Source organism: Balaenoptera physalus, assembly GCF_965194825.1.
Source record: "Balaenoptera physalus genome assembly, chromosome: 11".
Lineage (NCBI taxonomy): Eukaryota > Metazoa > Chordata > Mammalia > Artiodactyla > Balaenopteridae > Balaenoptera > Balaenoptera physalus.
Genome location: NC_138896.1, coordinates 41,295,405 through 41,317,490, shown reverse-complemented (window position 1 = coordinate 41,317,490; position 22,086 = coordinate 41,295,405). Strand labels below are relative to the sequence as shown.

Sequence of the window (22,086 nt, the reverse complement as noted above, 5' to 3'; positions counted from 1 at the left end):
CAGAGTGCCGAAGCCGGGGCTGGGAGGGAATGATTAGGCCATAGGGGCGGAGGAAGCGTCTCCAAATTACCATTTTCCCCTGACTGCCCAGGCCTTCCCCCTTAGGACTTAAGGCGCCCCCATGTCTCCCCAGTCTAGAGTCTGAGTTCAAATGAGGTGTACAGGCAGTGGCATCAGGCAGGCGCCGAGTCACAGAAATGGATGAGATGATCACATTGCAAACCTGGCCTACTAATGCCCCAGTGGTGTGGGTACTGCAGCCCTCTAGCAAGTGGCTGTGACAACCACACCAGAGGAGCTAGGGAGCTGACACTGAAGGAGAGGAGGCAATCCCAGGGTCAGCCTGAGGAGGCAGGAGGCAAAGAGAACTGGTGTCGGTGTCAGGGAGCCAAGGCAGACCTTGGACAGTGCCCAAGGTGGCACAGCCCTTGATGCATCTGCCATCTTAACCAGGGCCATTTCCTCCATCAGGCTGGTTACTCATGAAACAGTCTCTGCCCTAAAAGCACTGCAGCCACTCTTCTGGCCTGAGGTAGCTAAAGGTGAGAGGTAACCGTGTGCCCCTACTTTCTGGACACCCACTAGAAGCGATGTAGGCCCAGGAGGTAGTCAGAGAGCCAACGTGACCCTGGAGCAGAGATGGGGCTACTTGAAGGCCCCAGGAGGAAGGAGAAAAGAAATGGGAAAAGAGTGTTATGTCATGTTAAATATTTATTGTTTTCTGCAGACTGACCGTGGTGTAACTCTCAAGCCAGGAGGGGACTGGTTAGTGTTCAAGTTGCTGAGATCTTAGGTCAAAAAGCTACAGAAAAGAACTCACTTTGAGTGAAAAGAAAAAAAAAAACATCAACCATTATGAGGCAGTCTCCCCTTGCCACACCAATTCGAAGAGTCGAGGCTTCACACCTCATAACATGGTGACAAGAGCTGAGTGAACCAGAAGGTTTTACTGGGAGAAGAAAAAAGCCCTGTGGGTGGGGCAGTGGAGGGAAAGAGAGGAATGACAAAACTGGAAAAATAATAAAGGTCATTTTGGAAGCCCAGGAGGAAGTGGTCCTGGGAAACCTGAAGACATGGGAGATTCTGAAAGCCAAAGGGATTCAGCTTAACCTGATGAGGCAGGGTCCTGGGAATGAAGGGAGGGTGAGGCATGTCAAGGACCTGGGAAGCAAGGGAAGAACTGGAAGGGAGCCCCCAGGTGAAGAAGGGGATGGAATGGGGCACAGAAGTCCATGGAGAGGGCTGGCGGCTCCCAGGGTCTGGCGCATCAGAAGTTGGGCTTGTGCTTCTTGAGTTCCACCATGAGGTGGTGGATGTTGATGAGCTCGGCCCGGGCAGGCAGGGCTCGGAGCTGCGGCTGAGACAGCACCCGGTGGAAGCGATGATAGAGCTGGATCAGCTGGGTCAGCGCTCCCTGCTCAGAGAAAGTCACGGAGGGATGAGAGGTGGGGTGGTGCTAAGGATGATGATTAGGAGTCAGGTTAGGGCTCATCCAGAACTTTGGGCACAGCTGGTAGTTGAAGATCAAGGGTCATTTGTATGATTCTGAGCCCAGAGAAAAGAGGGGGGAAAATCAGTGATGGGGTGGGGTGGGAGTGGGGACTGGGAACTGCAGGTCACCTGGATGATACTGGTTCCGTTTTTGAAGTTGGTGAAACTCCGCATTACATCCTGACTCAGAGACTCCACCGATGATTTCCAGGAACTACCAAAGCCACGGATTAGTTGAGTAACCCGGGCTGAGAGTAGGAGGAAAGAGATCATGGCTAAGTGATATTTGATCCCTCTAAGTCCTCCCCAAGGCATAGTCATCCTCACCATGCAAGCCCTCTTTCTTAATGTCCTCCCAACCCACTCTTTCCTGCTCGACACCCTCCCCATGTAATCTGCATCCTTGAATTTTTCTTTTCCTTTCACCTTTCCACTGACCCCATCACACCACCCCATCCTCAGACCTTCTTCCCCTCGAAGTCGTTCAGCTTGTCCACGCTCAATCAAAGCCTCAGCTTCCTTCACAAATGCCACCAGACCCCCAAAGGGGGGAGACAGCAATTCTTCAATGAATTCCTGTAGAAACATACACACATACAGAGTTGAGTTTACTGGTGTCGGCAGATTTTCCCCAATTCTGGCATCATGCCCAACTTGGTCCTTAGAAAACTCCCATAACAGAACAGCTAAACTCTGCAAAGGTCATATACTTTAAGACACTGCCAGTCTCACAAGAAGTAGGGGAAATCTCCAAGGATTACCCTCCTCAAAAAAAATTTTTTTTTAAATTACATTTGAAAAAAATTGAGCTGGGAGCAGAGGGCTGGAACCAGAGAAGTGGACAACTGGGAGAGGCAGGGCTACCAGAAGGCAAGTGGCCATGGCAACTCTGCTATCAGGAAGCTGAGCCTGATGCTAGCCTTGAGTGGGGATGCTGAGCCTGGTCTCTCACAAGAGCCTCAAAGAGGTGCCAATGTAGACCCAGGTGGACGGCATCTTTCAGCTATTGCAAAAGGAGAGGCAAATCTTCTCTGAAATCCCCTCGATCCCAATTTAGGCCCCTATGACTGCTTAAGACCAAGAAAAGAACTCAAAGATCACCAGTCACAGAAGAAAGCAAGCTACCACGAGAGTCAGCACAGACAATAAGCAATGGACTTAGACCTCCAAAGACTGCCAATGTTAGAACTGTCAGATACAGAGCAGCTAACATTCTGTAAAAACTGTTCAAAGAAGTTAAAGGTACAGACACAAACATGACCAATTAACAAGATTAGGAATGGAAAGGCTTGAAACAAAATGGAATATTAAAGAAATGATTTAAAAATTTTTTAAAAAGTCAACTGGCTAAATCTCAGATTAGAAATATCTGGAAGCATGATAGAGCAAATTGGAATTTAAAGAAATGACTCAGAATGCAGCACAGACAGATAAGGAGATGGAAATTTTTGAGACATTGATAAGTACAGAAATCTAATGGTCTACGCAGTGATCATTGATGCTACTGGCAAAAAGAGAGCCAAGAAGACATTATGTGCCCCTGATAGAAGTACACACCACTACCTCTCAAATAGCCTTGTAAAAAAAATCTAATTGGAACCTGATCAAGCCTTTCCATCGAATTACACATTTATGGGAAAAGAGGAACAGTTTAGGCATGCCACGTAATGCAGTCAGCAAAATCCAGACTGTACATCATTCTACATGACAAATGACTCAATTTCTTCCACAAATAAATTGCAGAGCGGGGCAGGGGGGTAAGATGGAAGGGAAATCTATAGATTAAAAAGAGACACGTGAAAAAAAAAAAAAGAGACGTGTATGGATGCATATGGATCCTGACTTAAACCACTGTTTATGAGATAACTGGGGATACCTGAATACTGGCTATTTTGAGAGTGTTTTTTTTCTTTTTTTGGCTGCACCACACGGCTGATCTCAGTTCCTCGAGCAGGGATTGAACCTGGGCCACCATAGTGAAAGCGCCAAATCCTAACCACTAGACCACCAGGGAACTCCCTGAAAGTGATAATTTTTTTTAAGTGTGATAAAGTATTGTGGTTTTTAAAACACATCCTGATACAGATGAAGTGATAGGGATGTATAGAATTTAATTCAGGGACTTCCCTGGTAGTGCAGTGGTTAAGAATCTGCCTGCCAATGCAGGGGACATGGGTTCGATCCCTGGTCTGGGAAGATCCCACATGCCGTGAAGCAACTAAGCCCGTGCGCCACAACTACTGAGCCTGAGCGCCACAACTACTGAAGCCTGTGCGCCTAGAGCCCATGCTCAGCAACAAGAGAAGCCATCACAATGAGAAGCCCATGCACCACAATGAAGAGTAGCCCCCGCTCACCACAATTAGAGAAAGCCCACGCACAGCTACGAAGACCCAATGCAGACAAAAAAAAACTTTTTAAATTCAAAATCACTGGGGGTGGGAAGGACAGGTAGGAGGAGGATGAACAGTGAGTGCTGATACAGATGAAACAAAACTGTCTGTGAGTTGTTACTGGTTGAAGATCTGTGATGGCCCCTGGGAGTTCATCATGTTATCCTCTATATAGCATGTACATTTGAAATTTCCCAAAACACAGAGTTAAAATGAAAAAGCAAACAAACAAGTAAAAAACAATGGAAGGGAGGAATTAAAATAGGAAAAGAAAAAAGAAAAAACACAAAAACAAAAAACCCAACCCAAATAGTAAGATCTGGTAAGGTGAAAATGAAACTTTTATTCCATTTAAAAATAAACTACTTCCACTTAAAAAATAAAATCTTTTGTGGAATCTAATATGGCACAAATGAACCTATCTACGAAACAGAAATAGAGCAGAAGCAAGAAGAACTACAATCCTGCAGCAGGTGGAACAAAAACCACATTCACAGAAAGACAGACAAGATGAAAAGGCACAGGGCTATGTACCAGATGAAGGAACAAGATAAAACCCCAGAAAAACAACTAAATAAAGTGGAGATAGGCAACCTTCCAGAACAAGAATTCAGAATAATGATAGTGAAGATGATCCAGGACCTCGGAAAAAGAATGGAGGCAAAGATCGAGAAGATGCAAGATATGTTTAACAAAGACCTAGAAGAATTACAGAACAAACAAACAGAGATGAACAATACAATAACTGAAATGAAAAATACACTAGAAGGAATCAATACCAGAATAACCGAGGCAGAAGAAGGATTAATGACCTGGAAGACAGAATGGTGGAATTCACTGCTGTGGAACAGAGTAAAGAAAAAAGAATGAAAAGAAATGAAGACAGCCTAAGAGACCTCTGGGACAACATTAAACGCAACAGCATTCACATTATAGGATTCCCAGAAGGAGAAGAGAGACAGAAAGGACCAGAGAAAATATTTGAAGAGATTATAGTCAAAAACTTCCTTAACATGGGAAAGGAAATAGACACCCAAGTCCAGGAAGTGCCGAGAGTCCCGTACAGGATAAACCCAAGGAGAAACACGCCGACACACATAGTAATCAAATTGGCAAAAATTAAAGACAAAGAAAAAGTATTGAAAGCAGCAAGGGAAAAACGACAAACAACATATAATGGAACTCCCATAAGGTTAACAGCTGATTTCTCAGCAGAAATTCTATAAGCCAGAAGGAAGTGGCATGACATACTTAAAGTGATGAAAGGGAAGAACCTACAACCAAGATTACTCTACCCAGCAAGGATCTCATTCAGATTCGATGGAGAAATCAAAAGCTTTACAGACAAGCAAAAGCTAAGAGAATTCAGCACCACCAAACCAGCTCTGCAACAAATGCTAAAGGAACTTCTCTAAGTGGGAAACACAAGAAAAGAAAAGGACCTACAAAAACAAACCAAAAACAATTCAGAAAATGGTAATAGGAACATACATATCGATAATTACCTTAAACATGAACGGATTAAATGCTCCAACCAAAAGATACAGGCTCGCTGAATGGATACAAAAACAAGACCCATATATATGCTGTCTACAAGAGACCCACTTCAGACCTAGGGACACATACAGACTAAAAGTGAGGAGATGGAAAAAGATATTCCATGCAAATGGAAATCAAAAGAAAGCTGGAGTAGCAATACTCGTATCAGACAAAATAGACTTTAAATTAAAGATTGTTACAAGAGACAAGGAAGGACACTACATAATGATCAAGGGATCAATCCAAGAAGAAGGTATAACAATTATAAATATATATGCACCCAACATAGAAGCACCTCAATACATAAGGCAACTGCTAACAGCTATAAAAAAGGAAATCGACAGTAACACAATAATAGTGGGGGACTTTAACACCTCACTTACACCAATGGACAGATCATCCAAACAGAAAATTAATAAGGAAACACAAGCTTTAAATGACAAAACAGACCAGATAGATTTAATTGATATTTATAGGACATTCCATCCAAAAACAGCAGATTACACTTTCTTTTCAAGTGTGCACGGAACATTCTCCAGGATAGATCACATCTTGGGTCACAAATCAAGCCTCAGTAAATTTAAGAAAGTTGAAATCATATCAAGCATCTTTTCTGACCACAATGCTATGAGATTAGAAATCAATTACAGGGAAAAAAACGTAAAAAACAAAAACACATGGAGGCTAAACAATACGTTACTAAATAACCAAGAGATCACTGAAGAAATCAAAGAAATCAAAAAATACCTAGAGACAAATGACAATGAAAACACGACGATCTAAAACTTATGGGATGCAGCAAAAGCAGTTCTAAGAGGGAAGTTTATAGCAATACAATCCTACCTCAAGAAACAACAAACATCTCAAATAAACAATCTAACCTTACACCTAAAGGAACTAGAGAAAGAAGAACAAACAAAACCCAAAGTTAGTAGAAGGAAAGAAATCATAAAGATCAGAGCAGAAATAAATGAAATAGAAACAAAGAAAATAATAGCAAAGATCAATAAAACTAAAAGCTGGTTCTTTGAGAAGATAAACAAAATTGATAAACCATTAGCCAGACTCATCAAGAAAATAAGGGAGAGGATTCAAATCAATAAAATTAGAAATGAAAAAGGAGAAGTTAAAACAGACACCACAGAAATACAGAGCATCCTAAGAGACTACTACAAGCAACTCTATGCCAGTAATATGGACAACCTGGAAGAAATGGACAAATTCTTAGAAAGGTATAACCTTCCACAACTGAACCAGGAAGAAATAGAAAATATGAACAGACCAATCACAAGTAATGAGATTGAAACTGTGATTAAAAATCTTCCAACAAAGAAAAGTCCAGGACCAGATGGCTTCACAGGTGAATTCTATCAAACATTTAGAGAAGAGCTAACACCCATCCTTCTCAAAGTCTTCCAAAAAATTGCAGAGGAAGGAAAACTCCCAAACTCATTCTATGAGGCCACCATCACCCTGATAACAAAACCAGAAAAAGATACTACAAAAAAAGAAAATTACAGACCAATATCACTCATGAATATAGATGCAAAAACCCTCAACAAAATACTAGCAAACAGAATCCAACAACACATTAAAAGGATCATACACCATGATCAAGTGGGATTTATCCCAGGGATGCAAGGATTCTTCAATATATGCAAATCAATCAATGTGATACAACATATTAACAAATTGAAGAAGAAAAACCATATGATCATCTCAATAGATGCAGAAAAAGCTTTTGACAAAATTCAACCCCCATTTATGATAAAAACTCTCCAGAAAGTGGGCATAGAGGGAACCTACCTCAACATAATAAAGGCCATATATGACAAACCCACAGCAAACATCATTCTCAATGGTGAAAAACTGAAAGCATTTCCTCTAAGATCAGGAACGAGACAAGGATGTCCACTCTCACCACTATTATTCAACACAGTTTTGGAAGTCCTAGCCACGGTAATCAGAAAAGAAAAAGAAATAAAAGGAATACAAATTGGAAAAGAAGAAGTAAAACTGTCACTGTTTGCAGATGACATGATACTATACATTGAGAATCCTAAAGATGCCACCAGAAAACTACTAGAGCTAATCAATGAATTGGGTAAAGTTGCAGGATACAAAATTAATGCACAGAAATTTCTTGCATTCCTATACACAATGATGAAAAGTATGAAAGAGAAATGAAGGAAACACTCCCATTTACTGTTGTAACAAAAAGAATAAAATACCTAGGAATAAACCTACCTAGGGAGACAAAAGACCTGTATGCAGAAAACTATAAAACACTGATGAAAGAAATTAAAGACGATACAAACAGATGGAGAGATATACCATGTTCTTGGATTGGAATAATCAATATTATGAAAATGTCTAAACTACCCAAAGTAATCTACAGATTCAATGCAATCCCTATCAAATTACCAATGGCATTTTTTACAGAACTAGAACAGAAAATCTTAAAATTTGTTTGGAGACACAAAAGACCCCAAATAGCCAAAGCAGTCTTGAAGGAAAAAAACAGAGCTGGAGGAATCAGACTCCTGACTTCAGACTATACTACAAAGCTACAGTAATCAAGACAATATGGTACTGGCACAAAAACAGAAATATAGATCAATGGAACAGGATAGAAAGCCCAGAGATAAACCCATGCACCTATGGTCAACTAATCTATGACAAAGGAGGCAAGGATATACAATGGAGAAAAGACAGCCTCTTCAATAAGTGTTGCTGGGAAAACTGGACAGCTACATGTAAAAGAATGAAATTAGAACACTCCCTAACACCATACACAAAAATAAACTCAAAATGGATTAATGACCTAAACGTAAGGCCAGACACTATAAAACTCTTAGAGGAAAACATAGGCAGAACACTCTAGGACATAAATCACAGCAAGATCCTTTTTGACCCACCTCCTAGAGAAATGGAAATAATAACAAAAATAAACAAATGGGACCTAATGAAACTTAAAAGCTTTTGCACAGCAAAGGAAACCATAAACAAGACAAAAAGACAACCCTCAGAATGGGAGAAAATATTTGCAAATGAAGCAACTGACAAAGGATTAATCTCCAAAATTTACAAGCAGCTCATGCAGCTCAATATCAAAAAAACAAACAACTCAATCCAAAAATGGGCAGAAGACCTAAACAGACATTTCTCCAAAGAAGATATACAGATTGCCAACAAACATATGAAAGAATGCTCAACATCATTAATCATTAGAGAAATGAAAATCAAAACTACAATGAGATATCATCTCACACCAGTAAGAATGGCCACCATCAGAAAATCTACAAACAACAAATGCTGGAGAGGGTGTGGAGAAAAGGGAACCCTCTTGCACTGTTGGTGGGAATGTAAATTGATACAGCCACTATGGAGAACAGGATGGAGGTTCCTTAAAAAACTAAAAATAGAACTACCATATGACCCAGCAATCCCACTACTGGGCATACACCCTGAGAAAACCATAATTCAAAAAGAATCGTACCACAATGTTCACTGCAGCTCTATTTACAATAGCCAGGACATGGAAGCAACCTAAGTGTCCATCGACAGATGGATGGATAAAGAACTGTGGCACATATATACAATGGGATATTACTCAGCCATAAAAAGAAACGAAATTGAGTTATTTGTAGTGAGGTGGATGGACCTAAAGTCTGTCATACAGAGTGAAGTAAGTCAGAAAGAGAAAAACAAATACCATATGCTAACACATATATATGGAATCTAAAAAAAAAAAAAATGGTCACGAAGAACCTAGGGGCAGGACAGGAATAAAGACACAGACCTACTAAAGAATGGACTTGAGGACACAGGGAGGGGGAAGGGTAAGCTGGGACAAAGTGAGACAGTGGCATGGACATATATACACTACCAAATGTAAAACCGATAGCTAGTGGGAAGCAGCCGCATAGCACAGGGAGATCAGCTCGGTGCTTTGTGACCACCTAAAGTGGTGGGTTAGGGAGGATGGGAAGGAGGGAGATGCAAGAGGGAAGAGATATGGGGATATATGTATATGTATAGCTGATTCACTTTGTTATAAAGCAGAAACTAACACACCATTGTAAAGCAATTATACTCCAATAAAGGTGTTAAAAAAAAAAACTGCAGTGAAAAACTGATAAACTTATGAATTTCAAAACATCTGTCTCAACTACCGATAAGTAGACAAAAAAAAATCAGTAAAGATATAGGTGATGTGAACAGCAGAATTAAAGAGCTTAATTTCCACACCTGACAATCAAAGAATACACAATCTTCTCAAACATACATGGCGGACTTCCCTGGTGGTCCAGTGGCTAAGACTCTGCACTCCCAATGCACGGGGCCCAGGTTCGATCCCTGGTCAGGGAACTAGATCCCACATGCCGCAACTAAGAACGGCTGCAACCAAATAAATAAATTTTTAAAAATTTTTAAATTTTAAAATTAAAAAATACCATGGAACATTTACAAAAGTTGATCGTGTCCTAGGCCAAAGCAAATATAAACAAATTTCAAAAAATTTTCAGTACCAAAAGGCCACATTCTCCATCCACAATGCAATTTAGGCATTAATAACAAAAAGATAAGTAAAAAAACTACTTTTGGAAATTTTAAAATACTCCTCTAAAAAATCTCATGGATTGAAAAAGAAATGATTGAAATATAAAAATTCTTAGAACTGAATAATAAAAATGCTACATATTCAAACCTACAGAACTCAATAAAAGCAGTACTTAGAGGGAATTTGTTTTTTTCAATGGCAGTGCCACACTTTTTCAAACAAATTTGTTTATTTATTTATTTATTTATGGCCGCGTTGGGTCTTCATTGCTGCGCGCGGGCTTTCTCTAGCTGCAGCGAGCAGGGGCTGCTCTTCGTTGTGGTGCGCGGGCTTCTGATTGCAGTGGCTTCTCTTGCTGCGGGGCACAGGCTCTAGGGCACACGCGGGCTTCAGGAGTTGTGGCGCGGGGGCTTAGTTGCTCCGCGGCATGTGGGATCTTCCCGGACCAGGGCTCGAACCCACGTCCCCTGCGTTGGCAGGCCGACTCTTACCCACTGCGCCACCAGGGAAGCCCAGGAATTTCATAGTTTTAAATCTTCCTGGATGTTTGTGCTGGCAATTTCTAAGATACTTACAAGGAAGAGATCATTTCAATCTCAAACTCTTTCAGAATAAAAAGAATGAAGAAATACTTCCTTCCCACCTTCTTCTACAAATCCAGTATGACTTTGGTACCAAAACCACACAAGTACAGTACAAGAAAAGAACATCACAGGCCAATCTCGCTTCTGCACAGAGAAGCAAATATTCCAAATGAATTAGACCAAATCCAGAATGGTTTAACATTCTAAAATCTACAAATGTAATATACCACACAGTAGTTTTTTTTTTTAATTGAAGTATAGTTGATTTACAACATTGTGATACTTTCAGGTGTATAGCAAAGTGATTCAGATATAGATATATATACATATAGTTATATACATTCTTTTTCAGATTCTTGTCCATTATAGGTTATTACAAGATATTGAATATAGTTCTCTGTGCTATACAGTAGGTCCTTGTTGTTTATTTTATATATAGTTGTGTGTATCTGTTAATCCCAAAGTCCTAATTTATCCCACCCATGACATAATAGATTTTTTAAAAATTAAATATATGACTACCTCAATGTATGCAGAAAAAGCACACAATCTTGATTAAAAATAATACCTATTCATGATTTTTTTAAAATTAATAACTCTTGGCATACTAGGGATCGAAAGGAATTTTCTTCACCTGATAAAGGATATCTATAAAAAACCTACAACAGTACTCTTAATGCGGAAATGATGAAAGCACTCCTTTTAAAATTAGGAAGAGATAAGCGTTCTCACTATCACCACTTCTATTCAACCATTCAGCTTTGTACTGGAGGTACTAGCCAATGCAGTAAGAGAACAAAGACATACAGAAATTAAATACATAGGGATCAGAAAAGAAGAAATAAAACTGTCACAATTCAGAGATGATGAACGCCTACAAAGAAACACACACACACCTCCAAAAATATTATTAGAAATAATTTAGGGGACTTCCCTGCTGGCGAAGTGGTTAAGAATCCGCCTGCCAATGTAGGGGATACGGGTTCGATCCCTCGTCCAGTAAGATCCCACATGCCGCGGAGCAACTAAGCTCACGAGCCACAACTATTGAGCCCGAGTGCCACAACTACTGAAGCCCGCGCGACTAGAGCCCGTGCTCCACAACAAGAGAAGCCACCGCAGTGAGAAGCCCGCGCACCACAACGAAGAGTAGCCCCTGCTCGCCACAACCAGAGAAAGCCTGCGGAAGCCTCCATGCGGCGATGAAGACCCAGCACAGCCAAATATAAATAAATAAATTTTAAAAAATAAAAATAAAGTTAAAATGATACTTTTAAAAAAAAGAATTTAGGAAGGTGGCTGGCTATATAATCCATGTACAAAAATCAACAGCATTTCTATACACCACTTCAAACAAGTAAATTTCTTTTTTAAAAGACAATATTTAAGGAGCAACAGTTTATTTAAAGGACAAATCCTAAAAGAATAAAGTCCAAACAATTAGAGAGAAAAAAAAATGTAGTTATTATTTCTAGTAATTCCTAGTATTATTCTTAGTAATTATCCCTAAATAAATGTAGATTTATTTCTAGTAGGAAAAACTACAATAAAAACTCCTAGCACACGAGTGATTAAAAGGAATTTTCTTAACCTGATAAAGGGCTTCTACAAAAAAACCTACATCTACATTACTCTTAATGAGAAAATGATAAAAGCATTTCTTTTAAACTCAGGAACAGGATATTATTCAACTATTACACTCTGTCATAGAGGTCCTGGCCAGAAGAGTAAAAGATCAAAGACATAAGAAATAAAAGGTAAAGAATTAGGAAGGATTTATGTATTCCTAGTAGGACTAAAGCTACATATTACACCTACCTAGGAACAATTCTAACAAAAGATTTGCAATATCTTTGTGCTGAAAATTATAAAAGTTTATCAAAAGACATTAAAGAATATATTCAAAAATGTAGAGAGGGGCCATGTTGATGGGAAGTTTCAATATCAAAAAGTATCAATTCTTCTAAACTGATCAATGCAACTACATTCAAAATCATTAATGAGCTTTTTTTATGTGAAAACTTATAAGCCGATCATAAAATTTACATGAAAAATCAAAAGGCCAATAATACTCAAGATAATGATGAAAAAGAAGGTAGGAGAGGGAATTCCCTGGCAGTCCAGTGGTTAGGACTCCGCACTTCCATTGCAGGTGGCATGGGTTCGATCCCTGGTTGCAGAACTAAGATCCCACAAGCTGCATGGTGCGGCCAAAAACAAAACAAAACAAAACAAACAAAAAAGAAGGTAGGAGAATTTGTCCTAAAAGCATAATAATTAAAACTGTTTTGCAGGGTAGACAAATTGATCAGTGGAACAGACTAGAGGCAAGAGGCACATGTTTGTGGAGTTTTGCTGTGTGACAGAGACGGGACTACAGATCAGATGGGGAAAGAAAGGGACTTCCTATAAATGGTTCTAGGCCAATCATTTTTCCAAATAGAAAATAATTAGTTTCCTACCTCACATCATACACAAAAATCAATTCTAGGTAAATTTAGGGCTTAAAAGTAAAAAGCAAAATTCTACAATATTAAGAAGAAAATACAGTATAATATTTTTATGACTGGGATAATTAGGGATTTCTTAAACAAAACACAAAAATAAAAATTATTAAATTCATCAAGTTACGATTAGAAATTTCTGTTCATCATAAGACAACATAAAAAAAAGTAAAAAAGGGGGACTTCCCTGGTGGTCCAGTGGTTAAGAATCCACCTTCCAATGCAGGGGATGGGGGTTCGATCCCTGGTCGGGGAATTAAGATCCCACATGCGGTGGGGCAGCTAAGCCCGCGTGCGCCGGAACTAAGACCCAATGCAGCCAAATAAATAAATAAATGAATATTAAAAAAAATAATAAGAAGAAAAAAAAGTAAAAAGGGGAATTCCCTGGCAGTCCAGAGGTTAGGACTCCGCACTTTCACTGCCGAGGGCCTGGGTTTGATCCCTGGTCAGGGAATTAAGATCCCACAAGCCTCACAGAGAGGGCAAAAAAATTTCTTTAAATAAAATTAAATTTAAAAAAAAAGGTAAAAGATAAAACACCTCCTGAAAGGTATCTGCAACCTATACAATCAACAAAAGATTAGGAGAACTTTTGTATTAAGTTTTTTTGTATTAAGAACTCTTGTATTATTATATTGTATTATTTTTTGTATTAAGAACTTTTGTATTAAGTCTTTTGTATTAAGAACTCTTATAAATCAATAAGAAAAACACAAACAGCCCAAGTTTTAAAAGGTCAAATGCTATGACAGACATTTTACAGAAAAGAAAAATTTGTATGGTTACTTAACATTTGAAATGATGCTCAATCTCATTAGTAACCAGGAAAATGCAAATCAAGATCCCAGTGAGACACCCACCAGAAAGGCAAAGATAGTATGATCTATCATATGTTGGAGAAAATATGACTCAGTGAAAATTCTTATACATTTCAGGTAAGGAATAAACTGGTCCCATCACTTAGGAAAACAATTTGGCATTGTCTCATAAAGTTGAATACTAGCATTCTCTAGATGCAGCAAGCCTACTCCTACTTCCAAGAGAGATTTTTGATAAAACTTTTGATATATCTATGTGTGCTAAAAGACATAATTGTTCATAAAACAATGCTCACAGGAGCAAGAAACTGGAAATAATCCAAATGACCTCTGTTATATTCACACAATGTAACATTATATTGCAGTGAAAAAGAATGAGCTACAGCCATATGTCATAACAGGACGATACTAGAAATATTATGCATGAAATAATCCTGTGACTCTTGCTTTTATGGCACTCAAACCCAAAACCAAATAGTTACTGTTTTGGCATACCTATAGCTCTATTTTTTTTTTACTTTTTTTTTTGGCCACACCATGCGGTATGTGGAATCTTAGTTCCCCAACCAGGGATCAAACCCGTGCCCCCTGCAGTGGAAGTGCAGAGTCCTAACCACTGGACCACCAGGGAAGTCCCTATAGCTGTATTTTTAAAAGCCAGGGAGTGATAAAGACAACATTTAGGTCAAGAGGTGCCTCTATGTGAGATGCAGGGTGATGGGGTGGGGTTTATTGCCAAGGTGTGTGGTAGGTTCATGGATGTCTATATCATTAAAAAAATACAAAAGAAAATAAAATAGACCAATAATGACAGCATGTTGTGAACCAAGAGTTATAACAATTCCAATTCTGTGTATCTGGAGTCTGCTAACGGCCCCTACACACACACACACACACACACACACACACACACACACACAATCTGAACTAAACAGCACATGGGACTATCCCTTTCCTCTTCCCCACACCCCTACCTGTGTACGAGCATTGAGCAGCTGTTGGAAACTTTCAACCTCTTTGCTGTCATCCGCAGCCCGCTCCTAAGGGAAGACAAAGGGAAATCTCAAGTTTGGGGAGAAGCTGCCCTTCACGTCAGAATATCCCCTTCTCCCCACATTTACTGTACGTAGCCAGATGCTGTGCCAGTCTGCAAGAATAAAACACCAAACAAAGCCAGCATAATCTTTGCCCCCGTGGAGGTAACGGAGCAGTGGGGGGGAACCCGAATTCTCCGGGGAGGGAGACAAGGAGAAAGGGCTTCAGGTACCATCAGCACCCCCAGCATCATGTCGTAGTTGTTGATCAGAAACACAAGCTGCTCCTTCCTTGAGGAGAACTCGGCTGCCACTCGGAGGACAAAATTCTCCACCTCCACCTGAAAAAAAAATGAAAGGAGGAGGTGACAGGAGCAGGCAAGGGCCCCCACCTCACACTCCAGCCCCCTGCAGCAGCCCTGTGGCTCGGAAACCTCTCCCAGCCGCCCCTCACCTGTAGCTGGCCCAGCAGCTGCATCGTCCGTTCATTGGGAATCGTCTGATTGATGCTGACAAGAGCAGAGGAGAACTCTGCATAGCGGCGTGTGATCTGGGAGAAAGAAGGTGGGAAGAAAAATCACGCCAACCCCCTGGCCCAACCCATGAAACCCCCAACTCCCTTGAAGCTGGTCAACCGGTCTCTGGGTGACTCCCACCTCCAATCCCTCCCACCACAGTGCCCAGCCCACCCTGAGTCTGACCACACTCCCAGACTGCCCCTCACACAGCGTGGCTAGCTGTCCAGCCAGGCTCATGGACACAACCGTGAACCTGGGTGATCCCTGCAGCGAGGCTTCAAGCCCTGCCTTTCAACAGCCTGTTACCCCTGCCCGCCCTCACGTAGTGAGGCCGAGTGTCCAGCCCCCCGAGGCGCTGAGGGTCAGTGCTGCGGACACTCTGGACGTTCATCTCCAGGATCAGTTCAAACCGTGGCCACAGCAAGGCAAGCACTTGTTCCCAGTACCTGTGGGCTTGATCAGAATGAGAGATCTGGCAAGGAACGTCAGGGGTGGGGGCCAGGGGGAGGGTGTGTGTGCGGAAACCCTGAGCGATGAGTGATGGTTGGTGGAGGCTGGAGTGGGTGTGAAAGGTGAGTCTGGAAGCAGCAATACTGCCTCTAGACAGACAAATGGGAACAGGGTCAATGGTTCAGGTCAGGAGGAGCCCACGGGTCAGGGCAGGCTGGTGCAAGACTAAAGATTTCAAGGCCAGTGGGACATCAAGGACCAGAACTCAGCGACCTGTCCAGGGCAGGAACATCCCTCTTGGCTGCAATGTTGCGGAATCGGAGGACAATATGGATACAGAGAAAAACAGCAATGGCATCGTAGCAGTCAGTGAGGTAAGACTCCAGGTGTTTCTGTGATTTAGGAACAGGCAGGGGATTGGAAGAGAGTATCTGTTACTTTGCTTTTCCCAGTAGCCATGGACAGATGCTTGTGCTCCCCTGGGGACCTGGCACTGGGGAGGGGATCTAAATGGGAAATGCTCCTTCCCTGCCCACTGGCCACTCGGGTGGTCCTGCTGCCTTGCTCCCCAGATCTAAAATCACAAGCCCATCATAGCAGAATTCAGGGCTGAACACCAAGGTTTAGGGGCCCTTGAGTTTTCAGGTGCTGTCACCTGTGTGTCCCCAAGAGCCTCCGGGACCCCAAGCTTTGATGGTTTCATGGGGAGTCACACAGCGAGGACGTGGCTCATGCATTTTAGAACGAGGGGATCCTGGTTTCAGTAACCCCAGGGCTGTGACCTCACTGCGGTGCTGACGAAAACTGGGGACAGAGTTCTAAGAGCCCGGGAGCGAGGGAGCCTACCAGGGTCATGCTGAGCGTGCGGCCCATGACGGCGTGGAAGAGGTCCTGTGCAGCCGAGCCAGACACCACAAAGAATTCACAGATGAAAAGGTATTCACGGCAGGAGTTGTCGAGGAGGGCGTAGTGCTGGCTGCGGAAGAGGGCCTCAAAAGGATACTAGGATGGAAGGGGTAAGAAGAGAGACAGACAGGATGGACCCCAGTACCAGCAGTCCGTGGACACAGTTGGGAAATCAGCAAACCTGGGTAATGGGAGCTCAGGAGACCCTCCCCATCTACCCCTAGTCCAGGCTGCGAAAGAGCATCCTGAACGGGTACTGAAGAGGTAGGGGGAGGTGGGGCACGAGAAGAGGCCGCCCCCACCTGCTGTTGCTGCTCCCATATCCTCCTCCACACCTGCCTCGTGACATACCACCCACCTCTTCCCTCTGTACACCCTAAGTCAATGGTCCCAACCCTCTTATCACAGAACACTGGGGTGACTGGAGAAGGGGACTCCCACGGGGGCCTGCAGTAGGGGAAGCTTTGCCCTGAGGTCTGTACTCGGAGTTGTCCCGCCCCACCCCCACCCCGTCGGCTAAGGCTTGCTCCTCCTCTTACCCTCTGTTCTCCCCGCTGGGCCGTGTGGGGCACAAGGATGGGGGCTTCCAGTTCAGTGGGGGAGATGACAGAGCCCCGGGTCCCCAGGGTGAAGATGGTGTTCCTGCTGCGGAGGGATGGCTTTGAGAAGAATCGTGGAGAGTCAGAGTCAAGGAAAACAGTCAGATCACAACTGTGATGGAAGGTCAAAGACTCAGGACCTCCAGGGGCACCCAGCAGCCAGACACAGCCCCAGGGTCCCTCTTTCCCAGTTCTGGGGCCCCACTTCACCTCACATCGGTGAATGGACTCTAAGGAGCCTCTACACCCCCTGACATCATATGCAAAACTCTGTGTCAAGATGATTTGTGGGGCTTCCCTGGTGGCGCAGTGGTTAAGAATCTGCCTGCCAATGCAGGGGACACGGGTTCGAGCCCTGGTCTGGGAAGATCCCACATGCCGCGGAGCAACTAAGCCCGTGAGCCACAACTACTGAGCATGCGCGTCTGGAGCCTGTGCTCCACAACAAGACAGGCCGTGATAGTGAGAGGCCCGCGCACCGCGATGAAGAGTGGCCCCCACTTGCCGCAACTAGAGAAAGCCCTCGCACAGAAACGAAGACCCAACACAGCCATAAATAAATAAATTAAAAAAAAAAAAAAAAAAAAAAAAAAAACTTTAAAAAAAAAAAAAAAAAAAGATGATTTGTGCATTTTTCTGGGGAGGGAGGCCACAGCCTTGATCACATTCTCAAAGGTTTTGGTCCCACAGAAAAAGGTAAGCAGCAGTGCCTTGGAGGCTGGAGCCAGAAGCCCCCTCACTCTCCAGACCCAGCATGAGGGCCCCTCAGCTCCAGGATATCTTTCTTGGCTGTATCTTCCACGCCCATTAGATCATCCTTCTCAGCAACTTCCTCATACTAGAGAAAAGAGCAGAGAGAACTGTGAACCACTGCTTCCCCAAAAAAATGTCTTTTTATACTGTCCCCCATTGCCCCGTAGCTGCCCCTCCCCGCAGCCAAGGGGCCCAGGACTGCCTCTCCCTCCGTGGCCTCACCTGCACCTTCATGAGCCGCCCCAGGTAAGAGCGGTAGTAGGACAGGTAGATCTTGCTCAGCGTCTCCACGTACTCGTCCCTGATCTCCTTTGCGGTGGCCCGTTCGTTGCCCAGCAGGAACTGATAGAAAAACCTGGAGGAGCCAGGGACCAGTCAGTCTCCCTGACGGCCCAAGATGCCCAGCATCATGCTGGGCTGCTCAAGAGCTCCGAGGCCACCCCCAGCCCTTCCTTTGGGCGACAACCTGTACTTCAGCAGGGCCGTCTGGGGGATCTGATAGTTGGTCATTGGTTTTCTGAAGGAATAGATCTTCTGAAGGATGAACTCTCGGATCTTCGTCACTGCCTAGACATGGGGGACCAAACACAGGGCATGAAGCTGCAACCTTCTCACTGTTTGGGAATTACTGAGGGAAGGAACAAATGTTGGATATGGGAGGAGGAAGAGTAGAGAATACCTCTTTGATATTTCTTAAGACTTTCAGGGGAACCCAGAGATGTGAGAATGAGCTCTGCCAGGTAAAGGCAAGGTGAAGTTCTTGGGCACAGGCTACAATGAGCTTTGCCAGGGCAATTCAGGGTGGACTTCTCAGGGAGGCTGGTTTCAGTAGTCTCTAGGGTATCCACCCCCCTCCCCACCTTGATCCGGAGCCGGTCGAGCACGCCTCGGACATCTGCACAGGCCGCTGTGCCCCTAGCCTCCTGCTCTCGGACTGCAGCTGCCTTGGCATCCAGCTCCTGCAGCTGCTCCAGGAACCGGGGCTCTGTGACTGGTGCCTCCAGAATTGCCCTGGGGAGCAAGGAGGGGTGGGATAGGTGCGGAGGGAGACCCAGACACCCCTAGACTCTAAACCATACCCCTGGCATCCAGCCTCTGTCTCCTCTCCCTTCTTACACTGCATCATAGAGTCAGGACACACGTACAAAGTTTTCTGTTCCTAGACACACACACCTCCACCACCCACGTAAGCCTTGGACCCCCTTCTCTACGCCCGACCCTGGATGATTCCTAATCTTTGATGCCTAAAGCCTGCATCAAGGTTAGGAAGAGCTGTCAACCCACTCATCAGTTTCTGGAAGTGACGTGATGGAGACCCATGTGGTAAGTAGGGTAGGTCGCTCCAGCCCATCTACTTGGTATAAACATTATGCCCCTTCAAACTGGTGACTCACGTGACCAGAGCAGAGGGCACCACCAGACCATCGACAAGCTCCCCGAGTTTCCCCCGGACAGCCTGGCGGTTTCGAAGCCGAATGTTCATGGCTCCTGACTGCTCCTGCAGTGTCCGGATCTCAGAGCTGATGGAGCTGAGATCACTCTGAAAAGCTCCCAACATCTGCTCCATGCGCTGGGGAAAGGTGGAAGTGTTACTGAATGGCCATAGGGTTGGTAAGGGACGAGTGGGCCACCCAAGTTTCTTGGTAAAATCTCCAGTATCTATCAGTCCATGAGGGTAGTGGGTGATAAGGGAAGAGGTACCTGAAAGGTCACTGGCAAATAACATTAGTCATAGGAGCAACAACAAAAAAGGCTGCTGAGGTCATCCTGAAAGTGATTCTAATTGTCCCCGCCTGAGGCTGATGACGTAAAGAAAGGTCCCAGAGACCATGATCTGGGCTCAGGATTATGAGGGTTACTAACCTCAAGGACAGCATCACAGGCTGTGATCTGGTTGTGCAGAGATGCTATGTTCTCACTCTCTTGGATATCTGACTCACAAAAAGTCAAGGGGCCTCACTGTGGAGATGGAGATCCTCAGACCCGCAGGACCCCTCCAATTTCTCCCTGAGGTGACATAAACCTCAGAGAGAAGATGGCAGCCCCAGCTGGGCTGTCAGCACCATGCCCCCCAAAATGCCCATTTTAATAACACCACCCTTTTTCTCTGCTGGAGGATACAATCCCGAATGGACTTCTGCTCAATCTGCTGTAGCTCCAGCTCAACCTGCTTTGAATAGTGACGGAGATCCACACCCTGGGAGGACAGAAACGTGACAGGTCAGGAGGGAGTCAGTGAAGGGATGCTGGAACAGAGTCAATGAAGGACTAGAGAGTAAGACACCAAAGTGATATTAGAAGAGCAAGAGATTGTTTTCTTCTTCTTTTCTTTGAGGGGAGGGTAAGTGGAGGGACAGATTAGTATAGTGGAAAACCTCACCGTTTTAAGAGCTTCCTTTACTAACTCATCCTCCAGATTCGCCTGAATGTGAACTGCAAATAGAAGTTCATCGTAAGGGTCCATCCAGCTCCTCCACAGCTCCATCCCCACATTGAACATCTGCACACTAACCCCTGCCTTAGTACTTCCAGCCCCCATGCCTCTCAGGTTATAGGAACTGCATCCCCCCACCCCCGTGCCATCACTTACCATCCACTTCATCCAGGATGAATTCATCAGAGGTGATGTCCAACTCTCCAAGCTGCAATGGCTCCTGAAGACCTGGACCACCCTCCTGGAGAGGGGCAGGTTAATGGGAAAGCAAGGGGGAGAACAAAATATAATGGGATAATCACCAACCCTTCAAGTGGGGGAGAAGGACTTTCACTGGGGAGCCATAGGTAAATACTGAGTCCCAAAATTCCAAAAGTCTCATATTGTCTCAGTCTTACTGATTGGGGCTGATGGGTAGGGAATATGACCAGGAGACAGGCAACCCAGAAAGGGCGGAGGTGACCAAATGAGGAAAATTAGGAGATGCAGAGGACAGAGCAGAACCTGCAGTTGAATTTAGGATCTCTACACTCCTGCTATCTTAGGTGTTCTATCACTATCCCTCTGGGGAGCCCCAGCCTTTCTAGAAATGTCAGCTAACCTATAGTGTTTACCTACATGCCAGGTGCCATCTTATTTGTATTCATTTGCCTAATCCTAACCGACAACCTATACAGGAGGTCTTATTTTCTTCATCATAGGTGTGGAAAGTGATGGCACAGAGGGACTAGTTAACTTGCCCAAAGACACACAGAGTGGAAGTGGCAGAGATGGAATTAGAACCCAAGCAATCTAACTCCAGAGGCCATGTTCCTAGCTGTTACTCTACACTGCTTCTCTATTCTGCCCAAACATCTGGAGATTAACTGAAATTGTGGCCCCAGAACCTGAGTCTCGGCCATTCTGGTCCCCGCTCAGGTTCAGGTCCGATTCCAGGAAGGTGTATGGAGAGCCAAACCGGGTAGCATCACCGGTAGCAGCCGAGCTCCCAACCTTGTGCCTACACCCAGCCCAGGCCTTTCTGACGTGAGGAGATGGGACGATACTCTGGAGAAGAAACAGCCCTGCGTTCTCACCAGCGGGCCCTCCTCCTCCTCCATATCTGAGGCTCCGGCCCGCAACATCAGCTCCCGGGCGGCTGCAGCCATGGTCGCAGCGGCGGCCATTCCGCGCAGCCTCACTTCCGGCAGCTGTCAGGCGAGTCCGTTCCCCGGAGTGGAACTACAAGTCCTGGAGTGTCTTGCACGGCGCGAAATCGCTCCCAGATATTTGAGTTAAATTGTTTGCCTCCAGCCTTTCCCTTTCAGCTCTAACCGCTTCACCCAAGTGCAAATGGGAATTGGAAGTCTTAAGCACGATCTCAATCCGGAATGTTCGTTGCTCTCACACCCAAGAACTTTACGAACACGTAAAGATAAACCGCACCGGAACTCTTGACGCTCACCTCAGACTCTCGCACGGTTTCCGGAAGCTCCTCATCAAGATCGTTCCGCCCC

The 22,086-nt window shown here is 44.1% G+C and overlaps 1 protein-coding gene across 4 annotated transcripts; it reads right to left on the bottom strand.

Moving 5' to 3' along the window:
- Positions 1 to 693: 693 nt before the first annotated feature.
- VPS52 (VPS52 subunit of GARP complex) lies at positions 694 to 22,036 on the bottom strand. Of its 4 annotated transcripts, none has more exons than XM_082414990.1 (20): positions 21,667 to 22,036; positions 20,747 to 20,831; positions 20,537 to 20,589; positions 20,278 to 20,353; positions 20,020 to 20,091; positions 19,551 to 19,726; positions 19,017 to 19,167; positions 18,623 to 18,723; positions 18,379 to 18,511; positions 18,184 to 18,241; positions 17,344 to 17,477; positions 16,745 to 16,900; positions 16,172 to 16,290; positions 15,771 to 15,894; positions 15,385 to 15,480; positions 15,164 to 15,271; positions 14,871 to 14,936; positions 1,956 to 2,067; positions 1,621 to 1,739; positions 694 to 1,456 (listed from the first exon to the last, which is right to left on the bottom strand). In XM_082414990.1, the coding sequence occupies exons 6-20, from the start codon at positions 19,721 to 19,723 to the stop codon at positions 1,268 to 1,270; spliced, it is 1,839 nt and encodes a 612-aa protein (XP_082271116.1). In that variant the 5' UTR covers positions 19,724 to 19,726; positions 20,020 to 20,091; positions 20,278 to 20,353; positions 20,537 to 20,589; positions 20,747 to 20,831; positions 21,667 to 22,036; the 3' UTR covers positions 694 to 1,267. The 4 variants fall into 4 exon arrangements, with proteins under 4 accessions (XP_082271116.1, XP_082271114.1, XP_082271113.1 ...); XM_082414988.1 differs by having other exon boundaries at positions 694 to 1,414; positions 20,020 to 20,087; positions 21,667 to 22,032; XM_082414987.1 differs by having other exon boundaries at positions 20,020 to 20,087; positions 21,667 to 21,984.
- Positions 22,037 to 22,086: the final 50 nt, after the last annotated feature.

What these genes read in the sequence shown, in the direction of transcription:
- VPS52 (XM_082414987.1), bottom strand. Translation starts at nt 21,756, where the DNA reads ATGGCCGCCGCTGCGACCATGGCTGCAGCCGCCCGGGAGCTGATGTTG. An exon ending in ACGGCCCTGCTGAAGTACAG is followed by an intron (nt 18,512 to 18,622) that starts GTTGTCGCCCAA and finishes TGGCTCCTCCAG; the next exon opens with GTTTTTCTATCAGTTCCTGC. An exon ending in ACGGAACCAGTATCATCCAG is followed by an intron (nt 1,457 to 1,620) that starts GTGACCTGCAGT and finishes CATCATCCTTAG; the next exon opens with CACCACCCCACCTCTCATCC.